At 30.4% G+C, this 12,914-nt stretch overlaps 2 protein-coding genes across 3 annotated transcripts; one reads left to right on the top strand and one right to left on the bottom strand.

Annotated features, from left to right (window-relative positions):
- Positions 1-110: 110 nt before the first annotated feature.
- On the bottom strand, positions 111-3,775 carry LOC108480983 (adrenodoxin-like protein 1, mitochondrial). The gene is made up of 8 exons (XM_053029371.1): positions 3,718-3,775; positions 3,151-3,194; positions 2,844-2,911; positions 1,862-1,942; positions 1,093-1,199; positions 912-961; positions 720-802; positions 111-598 (listed from the first exon to the last, which is right to left on the bottom strand). Exons 1-8 carry the CDS (start codon positions 3,773-3,775, stop codon positions 484-486), a joined length of 606 nt encoding a protein of 201 aa, XP_052885331.1. The 3' UTR covers positions 111-483.
- A 1,910-nt stretch (positions 3,776-5,685) lies between these two features.
- LOC108480564 (protein SMALL AUXIN UP-REGULATED RNA 12) lies at positions 5,686-7,562 on the top strand. Of its 2 annotated transcripts, none has more exons than XM_053030257.1 (3): positions 5,686-6,047; positions 6,470-7,027; positions 7,120-7,562. In XM_053030257.1, exons 2-3 carry the CDS (start codon positions 6,557-6,559, stop codon positions 7,132-7,134), a joined length of 486 nt encoding a protein of 161 aa, XP_052886217.1. In that variant the 5' UTR covers positions 5,686-6,047; positions 6,470-6,556; the 3' UTR covers positions 7,135-7,562. The 2 variants fall into 2 exon arrangements, with proteins under 2 accessions (XP_052886217.1, XP_017639090.1); XM_017783601.2 differs by having other exon boundaries at positions 5,689-6,047; positions 6,511-7,027.
- The last annotated feature ends 5,352 nt before the right edge of the window (positions 7,563-12,914 follow it).

The following is a 12,914-nucleotide window of genomic DNA, read 5'->3' as shown; positions in this document are numbered from 1 at the left end:
ATCATATTATACATGTACACTTGAATCCGACATGTTAAAGTTACTATTTTAAATTTGACTGATACTACTTTTTGATGCATCAGATCCAAGTGACGTGTTTTCACACTCGGTTTCACTAAATTCTTGACCATCATGAAGGTCATGTGTTTAAGAAGGTGATCCACAGTTAAATTATGATTCAACAGTCAGCATATTGCGTTCATCCTATCATAACTGACATTAAATTGAGTTCCCTGGTCTCTATATAAAAAGGTGCAGAACACAGTGTGGTCATGGGAGCTTTGACATCATTTGATATATAGAATCAATGTCACACAAGGATTATTGGGAATTCAATAAGCAATAATCAATAGAAAAAGCAGTCATTCGAGAATAATATATGCTCCCCGATTCAAATAGGATTGCTGAAGCTACAAAACTGGATAATTGGATCCTCTGTGCTCATTTAAATTGAGTTAGGTGTTTTATTGATATTGATCATGTCTAATGTGGTTTTGGAACATACCCGTCAACAGCAAAGTTTCGGGAGGCAGCAGGGATTGCTAAACAAATTCCATCAAGTTCAGGACTTGCAACTATTTGACATCCCAAACGAGACCTGAGATCATTCAAGAACATGGCAAATGGCAATCTATTTAGATTAAATTTCGCATGCACACACACACACACACAAAAAAAAAAAAGATAACACTCCGGCAGATTATGAAGAACTCAATCACGTTTCGGTAAGCCCAAAGGCCAGGTCCAACATGTCATTCTCCTCATCAACTGGATCTTCCAATTTATTATAGTACTCCATGTCCTAACAAAGGAGTCAATAGTTAGAGGATAATCAGGTTGAAATAACATTAGTATGTACTAACATAAACCAATTAACAACATGTTTGGTAAATATAATGCCAATAGCATACCATCACTCTGACATGGCATGTTGAAAAAGCAAGTGAACCCTCACATGCTCCTGAAACGTCAGTACAAACAGACATTAATTATTAGCAATGAAAGGGTTCGGTAAACGAATTACTCCAAGAAGAGTTAACTCCAAAGGAAAGCTAGAAAATCATGGGTTCAATTACGGATCATGATCCTTGCCTTCAAGTTCTATAACATTTTCATGAGCTGCTTCCAGCATGGACATTCCAATAGGCACTTGAATGGGAATTTCTTCTCCATCCTTTGAAACAAATGTGACAGATATCCTGCCAAATAAGACAATCTACCGTGAAAAAAAACAACCAAATTTAAAAAAAAAAATCAATTTTAGATGCAATGCATCGGATCCATTAAGTGTATAAAGAGTAAATGTGGGGGGCACTCAAAGTCCGCTTTCAAAGTTTGTGAATGACATAAGATGCAATCTAAATCTCCCACCAACTAAAAAAGTGGAAGAGCCACTTCATGCAGAGATGGACAGTAGACCAGAAAGCACACCAACAAAATCCACAACTAATTGAAGGCTCATGCATACATAGATGCAAGTCCTATTAATGGGTTCCGGAGTTCAGGATGCTATACAACCTAAAATCTTTGCTAAGGCATTAATTGACCTCCAAAGTTCAAGTTTGCTTTGAAGCATGCCAAATATGTCAGACAATATTTCGTCCTGACAAAGAAATGCTTTTCCTAAGTAGTATCAATATAGAATAGCTTAAAATGACAAGTTGTAAATCAAAATTAGGTTTGTGTATTTCTTCTTTAATGTTTGTGTCCATTCTAAAAAACAAAAAGGAATCAGCGAGTTTATATAATCTAAATAGGCAATTCACCAATCTAAGAAGATTAGCACTAAATAAAAGATCCATCACTTCATCCCACGGTCATAGACACCATGTTGTTACATTTTTATTTAAAAAGAACTTACGTTCCTTTCTCTTCATCGCTCCTGCAGAAGCACCGTCGGAAGCTAAGGTAGAAAAACCATGATGCTTTTGAAATATGGAACCTTGAAAGGCTCTAGTTTCTGGCAGTAATTCAAGCTGTCCAAAAAGAATTGAATAAACAAGAAAAAGATGATGGGAAAATTTCCCTAATAATTTGCTGAACACAAAATCTTTTATTTTTTTCAAGATAAATAGTTATAATTGAAATCCTTTCTTATCCAAATCTGAAAGCATAATATCAATCATATGTATGCCGTTCTTCAATATTTATACTAATACCAACCATAGATGTGTCATACTTCAATGTTTCAGAAATTATTTTCTAAATAGCCTGGCAACTATCGTTACCTCCAGCTTATTAGTATCCAGATCTCATCAAATGTTTGTCTGAGTTCAATCATATTTTCTAATGTAACTGTCATCCAAGATTAAGCTCTATTAGTCTATTTTGCTATCCCTTCGACAAATCCAATAATGCCACAATGACCAACGTTAATCAAATCATTCCATCTCCTTAGAAAATAAAATCAATGCCATACTATTTCCTTTCTGTAGACAAGACAAGAGACCGTTCTTTCATAAGAAAACTGATCTACACTAAGTCATCATAAGCTCATAAAAAACTACAATAATTTCATTATGTTAACAACGAATATATTCAAGAATATCTAAAGCAAAATCATTTGCTCATTCACTAGCATAGTTAACACATTTCTTCTCCTGATATCATAACTAGCTAACCATGAAAGAAGCTAATCTCATTAGAGTTCACAACTAAAACTTCCACTTTAATCCTGATAAACAGCTATGTTTTCCATCATTTACACTCCACAGTCCAATATTCCCTACAGGGTCAAGCATGTCATAACCGGCAGGATAACTTGGCCAATTGTCAACAACTACCAAATATATATATATATATATTTTTTTTTATTGAAATATAAGAAAATAATCATCACTAACCGTAGACCACTGGTAATGACTGCAATGCCTTTGTTTATATCTTGATCTAGACATATATGCATATCCACCTGCCAAAAAAAATGCAATGTGTATATCTTGCTCAAAAAGATAGTTTCATACAAACCATGCATTTGTAGGAGCCTAAAAACTATACCACAATCATCAAAACAAGTTGTCAACTTAGTAACTAAAAGGGTATCACATTTTTATTTAGAAATATCTCTAAATATTAATATTGCCAATAGCAAATAATAAAACTAAAATTCAAACCATAAGAAATGAAGTCAAATTGAAAAGAAAAGTATACCTCTTGATAGCTCCTTGGCAACCCGAAATCCAACTCTACAAAGCCTAGAAATTAACATAACTCGAAATAGAAAAGCAGGCCCTATTTAAGGAGGAGGGGGGGAAGGCTTTAGAGCTAAAATTTTTCAAACTTTAACAAACACATCAAAGTCTAAATGGACTTGCATGTAGAGCGAATTAATCAATACAGTTCAACTGGGTATTCATCTAAGCTGCTGCATATTGATATAGACAAGTACTTAAATCTCCAGAAAAGAAGACATAACGAAAAAAGTGAGTAAGCGACCTTTTGTAACGAGAGAAGAGGAAATTGGAACTTGGTCTGGGACAGTGATCTCTAATGCGCTTTAAGACGAAAACTCTGACTAGTTTTGAAGGCAAATGGTGGCCGCCGGCGAGGGCAGTTGGCTGAGGTTAGATGAACAAGTTTCTTTAGAATAATATGCGCCGTAGAGAGTACCGGGTAGAAGATGAGAGATTGAACGACGCCGTTTGAAGGAACTTTGACACTAGGAAAAGGAAAATAAAATGTTATTGCAGTGGAGATGCGGGGGATCGAACCCTATACCTCTCTCATGCAAAGCTAGCGCTCTACCATTTGAGCTACATCCCCTCGTGCTTACCATGTTCTAACTTCTTTATTAATACGCATTTTGAAAAAGTTAAATCAATTGAAATATAATATTTTCAATGATTTATTTCTTACATATTTGATAATACAAAATAAAAATAACTGAATAGAATTTTTCTGTGAAAAGATAAGTAGATAATAGCTATTTATAATTTATTTTAATTTTATTAAATTTTGATTTGGTTTAAAACAAAATGGAATATTTAAAAGTTAAGGATAAATGTAGAATATTTTTATAACTTAAAATTTATATTTATCAAACAATCAAGTACATTCACTATTTAATTTTAAACAATATGTCAAAAAATTTATAATTTAAATTTAGTAATACTTAATTATTAAGTTATACATCACTCTATTTTTTATATATCATACATCACCTTAGACATCATAATTAAACGTAAACTACATCTCAGGCCACATATCTATACTAATTTTTTTCTATTTTTCTATCTAATCATAAAAATTATAAAATAATTAATCAATTAATAGTATAAATTTTGTAACGGAAAGATGATTTGGCTATTTTAAAATAAGCATATTATAGTTTATAAATAATATATATATATATATATATATATATATATGTATATACTTGGACGGTGTAAGTAAAGTTGTTGTTTTCTAAAGGAAAATGATTGTTGATGTCGCTTATTCTAAAATAAATAAAGGTATAATTACTTATTGGCCCTTTAATTTTATAAAAAATTATTTTAACCTTTTATTTAATTTTTAAGCTTCTTTTACTTATAAACTTGTGTTTTTTGTCAAATTATACTAAAATGAATGAAAAATTAACATTATTTAACCTTGCTGACGTGGAATACACATAGACGACATATCAATATACGACATATCAATATTTAATTAATTTTTAAAATTTAAAAATTATATAAAATATTTTTAAAATTAAAATCATTAAAATTATTTAAAATATTATTTTTAATATATATTTTTAAAATTTTAAAGTTAATTATATTCTTTTGTGTCATTTATGTGGCAATTTACTTGTATTCCACGTTAGTAAAATTAATTTTTTATTTATTTTAGAGCTATTTGATAAAAAATATAAATTTTAAGACTAAAAAGATGAAAAATTAAATTGAGGACTAAAATAAATTTTTATAAGTTAAAAGGTAAAAAATTATTATACTTAAAATTAAAAATAAAATAAAATAGGGGGCAGCACGTGCACACAAAGTTAGAAAAGCAAAGAATCGAAAGCGATGTGTGGTCCAATTACGGTGACACGTCATCTAAAGTTGAGTTGATCTATTCAAGTACGTTTTCATTTTTTTCTTTCCCATCGATCTCCTCCTCACTCCACACAATAATAGTTTTTAAAAATATCACTTCTTTTTATTATTATTATTATTATTATTATTATTATTATAATTATAAGATAAAATTACAAGTAACTATACATTACTCTATCTTTTTTAAAATTATCCTTAAATATCCTCACCATATTTGAATGATTTAAAATTATTAAATCCAAATAAGTAAAAATCAGACTTATTTAGAAAATAAATCTAATTTTATCATTTTATTAAATCTTCATTAAATTCGAAATTAATTTATACAGATACCTCAATGAGGGTAAAATTCTCAATAACTATTTTCTTATCTATAAAATTGAAACTCAATTCTTCATTTATATTGACCTGTGGTTAAAATTTTTATTAAATAATTATTTGAAAAGTGTTAAAATTCTATCACCTTATCTTTACTTTTAATATTGTATAAAAAATAATTTTAAATTTTAAATTTTAATTAAAAGGATAAGGAACTTCTTATCACTCGATTTACAATTATCAGAATTTACTTTTTTTTAAATAATTTTTCTCAAAATTATCATGTATATTAATCAAACTTTATAAAAAATAAAAATAATGTAAGGTATTTAATTAATTAAATTAATATGAGAATAGAGCTTTAAAATCTATGGAAATGGAAACCGATGCAAGTAGCAGCTAAAAGAAAGAGATAGAAGAACCAAAAAAACAAAAAACACCATCCTCCGACAGTCACCTTACCCAAAGCAAATGTTGATACGACAGTCAATGAAACAGCAAAACGCTTGGAAATAGTTTAAAACCAGAACAAGAAGAACTACCAACTCTGATTTCTCTAACGATTATTTTTGTCTTTTTTGTTGTTTTCTTTTTTTTTTTTTCCTTTTGAATCACTTTCCATACTCCTTTTCTGCTTTCCAATGGCTTTTCTTCTTCGGGTTCTCTGCTAACTCCCACCATATTCGCATTCAGGTAAGAAAATTTCCTTTTTGGTTCAATTTTCAGATTTTTTTTCCGAGTATTAAAACTTGGGGTATGTTGATCTAACAGGGAAAAGAAAAACTAATTTAGCTGAAAGAGACCATTTTGTGTTGATGTATCATTGCTGACAATGTTTTAAGGTTTCAATCTACAAATTTGGCTAGCTTTAATTTTGCAGATCTCAATGTTAAACCGAAGCTTGTGATTATATAAACAAAATTTTGTTATCTGAGTGCAGGTGCAGGCTTAAAACAAAACCTAAAAAGTCTTTTACTTCCATTCTTTGTTATGCTCTTGATTATGTTATTTCTTAGCTTACTTTCACATTATGGAAGTGGATGGAATTCTATTTCTTTGATCTAGTTGAAGGAAACAATAGTGTGTTTGAATTGTTCATCTTGTTTGTTCTAAAGGTATTTGATTCATTGGTTTAATCATGGACATGTAATGGAAGATCCCAATCTTGGATTTCATCGCACTACTACACAGAAGATTCAATCATGGATGATCAAGGTGGTAGCAAGTCGACCGGGATCCGGCAGATTGTTAGACTAAAAGAAATCCTTCAGAAGTGGCAAACCATGACGTTATGTACGATGCCGAGTACGGATACCCCACATTCAGAAGAAAACCATGGAGTTTTCTGCCCACCAATCAACCAAAGGCTCAAAAACATTATGTCTTTTGATTCTGATGAGGACAGTTGCCACGGTTCCGAACCGCCGCCCGATGTCCCTAAGGGATATTTAGCAGTTTACGTCGGACCAGAGCTTCGAAGGTTTATCATCCCGACAAGCTACCTCAGCCATCCTGTCTTCACTATTCTGCTGGAGAAGGCTGAGGAGGAATTCGGGTACGATCACAACGGTGGACTTACCCTCCCTTGTGAGATCGAGACCTTCAAGTATCTCCTCAAGTGCATAGAGAACCACCCAAACAATCACCCAGTTGGCAGCTCAGTTTCTGAACAGGTCTTTCATTTGAGTTTAAGCTAAAGCGTTTACTCTGCTTTGCTATTCCACATGCTTAAGGGACAAGTTACATAGTTTGTTCTGATTTGCAGCTGGAGATTCATTAAATACTGGTCATGGACTTTTGGGGTTGAAGCAATTTCACTTTGTAAGCAATTTTTTTTTTCTCTTTTGTTAATTGATGAACAATACTAAAGTTTTAGGAAGAAAATTGTTCAGGTGTCTAAGAGGGGGGAATGTAACCTCTCTGTCCGTATCGGAATGTGACTGTTATCTTACGTTTGGTCAGTAATGAGATACTTCCGTCGATGCCGAGATGGGTAGATGCTTCTATGACTTTAGCAGGCAGTATTGTGGTTGTATGTATTCACTGTTTTGTCTCCAAATGTTGGATTCTAAAATGATGTTGTGGGTTTAATTTCTGGCAAAATTGAATGTTTGGAACCTTTGGTGGAGGAAGCACATGCTATGGTAAAATTTGGTTGCATGAATAATGTTGGGGTGCAATGCAATGCAAGTGATTTTTAATATAAAACATTGAAATATCATGTGGGGATTGGATAGTATGCCCCAACCAGATCTTAGCATTGAGCTGTCCCATTTCTGCCAAGTTATTACACTTATACAATCTGGTATTATAAGCTCATATGATTATTTATTTATTCATATTTTATAATGAATCCTAAAACTGCACATGATCCAAAAGATTGCCACCCCAATGCTCAATGGAAAAGATGCTTACAATTTGTGTTTCTTTTATTTCACTGCAATAAATAGAATAGTTATCATGTTTACCAGTTAATTTTATCCTCTCTAATCCATTAGTTGCTCTTGTATTTTATAATATTGTTATTATATAAATAACATTTATAAATTTTTAATAATTACAATTATAAAAATTGCTTTAAACTTATCTGATCTATTTAAATCTTTTAAGTTATTTTTATTTAGTTGTTTAAAATATTTTATTAAAAAACTTTAAAAGCTTAAATTCCAAAATCAAAATTGTATTTACAGTTTCTTGTACTAACTTTTCTTGACAAATTATTAATTTCCTTTGCGTTGATCTACTTGTTGTTAATAGATCGATAAAAATATTATTTCGATAAATAACTCTTCTATAGAGTTCATTAATATCCTCCATGATTTTCAAGATCTTTGATGAGAAGATGCAAAGTTTTTATTGGACCTCATTTGTATTAATCAATGGTTGTTTGGTAAAAAGCATAAAAAAACTCGTATGGTTTGATTTTGTAAATACCTTATATTTTTCCTACTATACAACCTTGAGAAACTTGTTACTTTTTTAGAGCTATTAAAGGTAATTCATACACTTTATATTATTTGATTTTTTAATTAAAGAGAGAAATGATATGAACACTTATAAATGGAAAAGTTTTAGTGAACATGCAGTGTATGATTTTGAGGTAAATTTCATGTATGTCTATAATGATTTATGAAATTTTTGCTAACATTAGTATTATATCAGGTTTGATATTTTGGATGTAAATTTTATCCATACATTTGATTTACAATAAACTCCGTGCATGACTTAACTATTTCTTTCTAGTTAATTGATGATCCAAAGCTCTTGTACAAAGGATTTTAAAAGTTTTTTTAATTGATTTTATGCCTTCTTATGGCTAAACAAAATAACGAGTTATTTGTTTCGTTGGTTCTGCTTCATTCCCCGAAGTGAATGTAGCAATACATAACAATTATGAAAATGGAACCTATTGTCATCATTGGCAAATTGATAAAAGATGGATAATTCAAAATGTTGTTAAATGTTCCTTCTTAAAATAGAATGATCAATGATTTATACTAATTAATCATTCCTTGAAGCGGATGAAATCTATATGATCTTATTGGTAAGCAATATGATATATGCTTACATTATGGTTTGAATTGTTTTTGCACATTCCTTAAAGTAAATGTCTGCAATAAATATAATAAATTTTATAGTCACTTTTAATCATTAAAGTCAATTTGGACATTTGAAGATTTTGGCATATTTCTTGAAGTGAATATTGCATATAATTGTTTGGAAATTATATATATATTGTTGAGTTAGTAGCATTATAGGCTTATTATTGATTTAGACATTTCCAGTAATAAATGACATAATAGTACTTATATGTGGATACAAAGTAAAAAGAATGACAATAAAATTATCAATTGTCACAATTTATATTGAATGACAATAAAATTATCAATTGTCACAATTTATATTGACATTATTAGTACAATTGAAATGCATGTTAAAGTAAACGGAAGTTTACTGATACAAATACATTTTGTAATACCCCTTACCTGACCTGATCGTCGTGTCTGAGCTACAGGATGCCACATCTGTTGTCGGAGGAACTATTGTCAATGATATTGTAAACAATCATTCAAACATACATTTATGTCTTAAACACATTTATAATATGATACATATATAAATTCGAGCCTTAATAGAGCTTATGAAAGCTTTTTTGTTGACCCGAGTATGAAATAAGATCAAATTGTAAAGTTTTAAAAATTCAGGAACGACATTGTGACGTCGCTTCCTTTATATCATGACTTTACCAAACAGTTTGTCATGTTGTGACGTCTAGACTTTCGAGTCGTGACATCACATATTGTCAACTGATGTTGCGATGATGACAGTTACTCGTCGAGATAACAACTCTGTTTTTGGTAAAAATTAGGCCATTTGGTACGTATTTCATGTCAACCCTTCAATATTGCCATTTGATGCATAAGTGCACAACTTTTCCTACAGAAAAGCATACTATAACACTGACCAATATATCAATCAACCATTTCCACAATTTGGTATCAAACATATCAACTCATCTTATACAAATTCATCCTATTCAATCATACATTTAGCCATTTAATTCCATCATTTTACCATACCATTTCACACACAAATTTTTCATTCAAGTGTTGTATATGTACCTTACCACATTACCAAAACATACATACGCAAATATATAAACTATAGTATTCCTAAAATCAACATTAACTAAAGTTCAAACCAAAATTATCATTCCCAAGTTAACTTATATATGGACACCTATTCACATGCCACATAACTGGAATCTTCTTGTAAATCCGTACGACACATTCCGCAACTTGACAATATACAGGAAAAAGGAAAACAACAGGGTAAGCATTTTGAATGCATAGTAAGTTCATAAGTATTAAAAAAAAAAACTTACCTCATAGTACAGTAAAACACAATAAGCTACTTAGCTTAGCAAAGTTTGCTTAAACATGGCAACATATATAAAAAAGGTGGTTTGACATATGATCACATCAAACGGTAATTCAAACATGTATCGATTCAATTAACTAAAAACTAACTTTTCAATTTAATAATCATGATCAATTCAACCTTTAACCATTTGAATATCAAATTCATATCATACTCATGAATCCTGAAACACAAATTGCTCATCCGAGCTAAATACATATACATGTCAGGTTACCCGTCCAGGCTAAACCTTTAAATTGACATCAAGTTGCTAGTCCAGGCTAAACTTGTCACAAATATCTTTGATGCACCATTTTCTTGTCCGAGCTGTAAATATAAACACATGTCAGGTTACCTGTTTGGGCTAAACCTTTAAAACGACATCAGGTTACTCGTTTGAGCTAAACCTGTGTCTCAAATATCTTGGATATACCAAATGCTCGTTTGAGTTGAATATATATATTCGTGTCATGTTACCGTTCGAGCTAAACCTTTAGTGACATATTCGATTTCTTGGCCAAGCTGAAACTATACATATAAGGTTACCCATCCAGGCTAAATCTTTAAAACGACACCAGGTTATTTGTCCAAGCTAAACCTATGTCACATGTATCTTCGAGTCCGCAACAAATTCTAGATCTCGGTAATCAATCTGTTTCAGTGTACACAAGACCTTTACTAAGTTCACTCGAGCATTTTCAACACACATATATATGAAAAATTCTTTACAATTTAGTCCATATATCATATTTTGTACCAAACCACAAACAATCCAAATTTCAAAAAAATATACACATATTCTCAATTTAAATACATAACAATTCAAATACAATCATACCATATGAACTTACATGATTAAGTCAGCAAACAAGTTGAATTGCAAAGACTAGTCATTAATTTTGTCTTTTCCTCGATTATCCTCGATTTGGTTCAGATCTTAATCTAGATAATAATTCAGTTTCATTTATCAATTCCACACATCTTATATCATTATATTATAAGCATATTTTAGATCAATTTCATTATTTGAATGCCCCCTAAAGTTATACATTTTATTCAATTTAGTCATTAAAATTGAAATTGCAATAACTTTCAAATTTGAGATTCAACTTTGAAACCGACTCAATTACATCCTTCTAAGGCCCTCTACTGTTCATAATTATAGAAATTTTACACCAATTTCAAAATTTATACACTTTAGTCCCTAGGTTCAAAACTAACAATTTTCACTTTACAAATTAGTTTTTTTTTTTCATATTTAAGCTTAACATCTAACCATTCAACACCAATTTCATCAAGAACTCGTCAATGGAAACTTTTAGAAACTTTAATATTTTTTGAAACTTGGTACATGGGCGAGCTAAATCAAGCTCCCACAACCTCAAAATCATAAAAATTACAAGAAAATGACTAAATTGAACTCACCTACTAATAACCGAAAGCTTGAAGCTCCCAAACCCTAACTTTCTCTTTTGCTTCATGAAGATGATGAGGATGAGCATAAAAATTTTTGTTTTCATTTTAATTTGTCTCATATACCTAAGTTAATAATTAAATAATCTTAATTAGTTTAATTAAACTTAATTAAATTGATCTTTATCATAATTAACCATTTTGGTGGATTCAAACTTGTATCCACCATTGTTTGGACAATAATAATGGTCCAATTGCTCAATTGATCCTTCGACAATTTAAAAATCCATAGTGATAAAGTTTTACCACTTTTACAATTTAGTCCTTGTACCTTAACTAACCATCCATTTGACAAAATTAAGAGGCCAAACTTTAATTAACCTTTATAATAACCTCGTAAAAATTAAATAATAATATTTACTAACTTGAACATTAGAAATTTGGCTTTGAAACCGCTATTTTTGACACAACTGAAAAATGGGTTGTTGCACATTTATTAATTGGCATGACCAATTAGACTATTTTGGATCATATATGATGAGAAAATTAATTGAGAATTCATATATACAATCATTAAAGAACCAAAAGATTCTTTAATTTAAAGAATCCTCATATGTTGCTTGTTCTTAGTGAAAATTGAATATTAGAAACTCATTAGTGAAAGTTGTGATTTAATGTATTGCATTTTGAAATGAATTGGTGCTTATTCGGCCACCATATAGATGATTTTGATATTATATAATTTTGGTAGATGCATCTATTGTCATTCGCGAGATTTCTTGTTTAAATAATTAATTTCAGATTATGCAATTACGAAAATTCATTTTCCTAATGCTAGTGAGTTTATATCTCAGGCTTTTATTGATTGTTGTATATGAGTTTGAAAAACTTTTGTAAAACTTGTTATTTATGTAACACCCCTAACTCATCTCCGTCGCTGGATTTGGGTTATGGAGTATTATGGCACATATCAGAACAATTTACATCGTTAAATCATTCATTTAATAAATTAAATAACAACATTTGAATTTTCATTTCATTCATATCAAAATCAATTTACAACCCTAAATCAAGCTTACGAGGCTATGTTTTCGAAACAACCTGGGGCTAATTTAAATCAAAATAGAAAAATATTAAAAACTTGAAAAATTTTAGAAATAGGGATCACACGACTATGTGTCCAAGCTATGTGAAAAAAGCCCAGACCGTTTGACTCAGAAACATGGC

Source organism: Gossypium arboreum, chromosome 6, assembly GCF_025698485.1.
Source record: "Gossypium arboreum isolate Shixiya-1 chromosome 6, ASM2569848v2, whole genome shotgun sequence".
Taxonomy (NCBI): domain Eukaryota; kingdom Viridiplantae; phylum Streptophyta; class Magnoliopsida; order Malvales; family Malvaceae; genus Gossypium; species Gossypium arboreum.
This window is presented reverse-complemented; position numbering and strand designations above follow the sequence as displayed.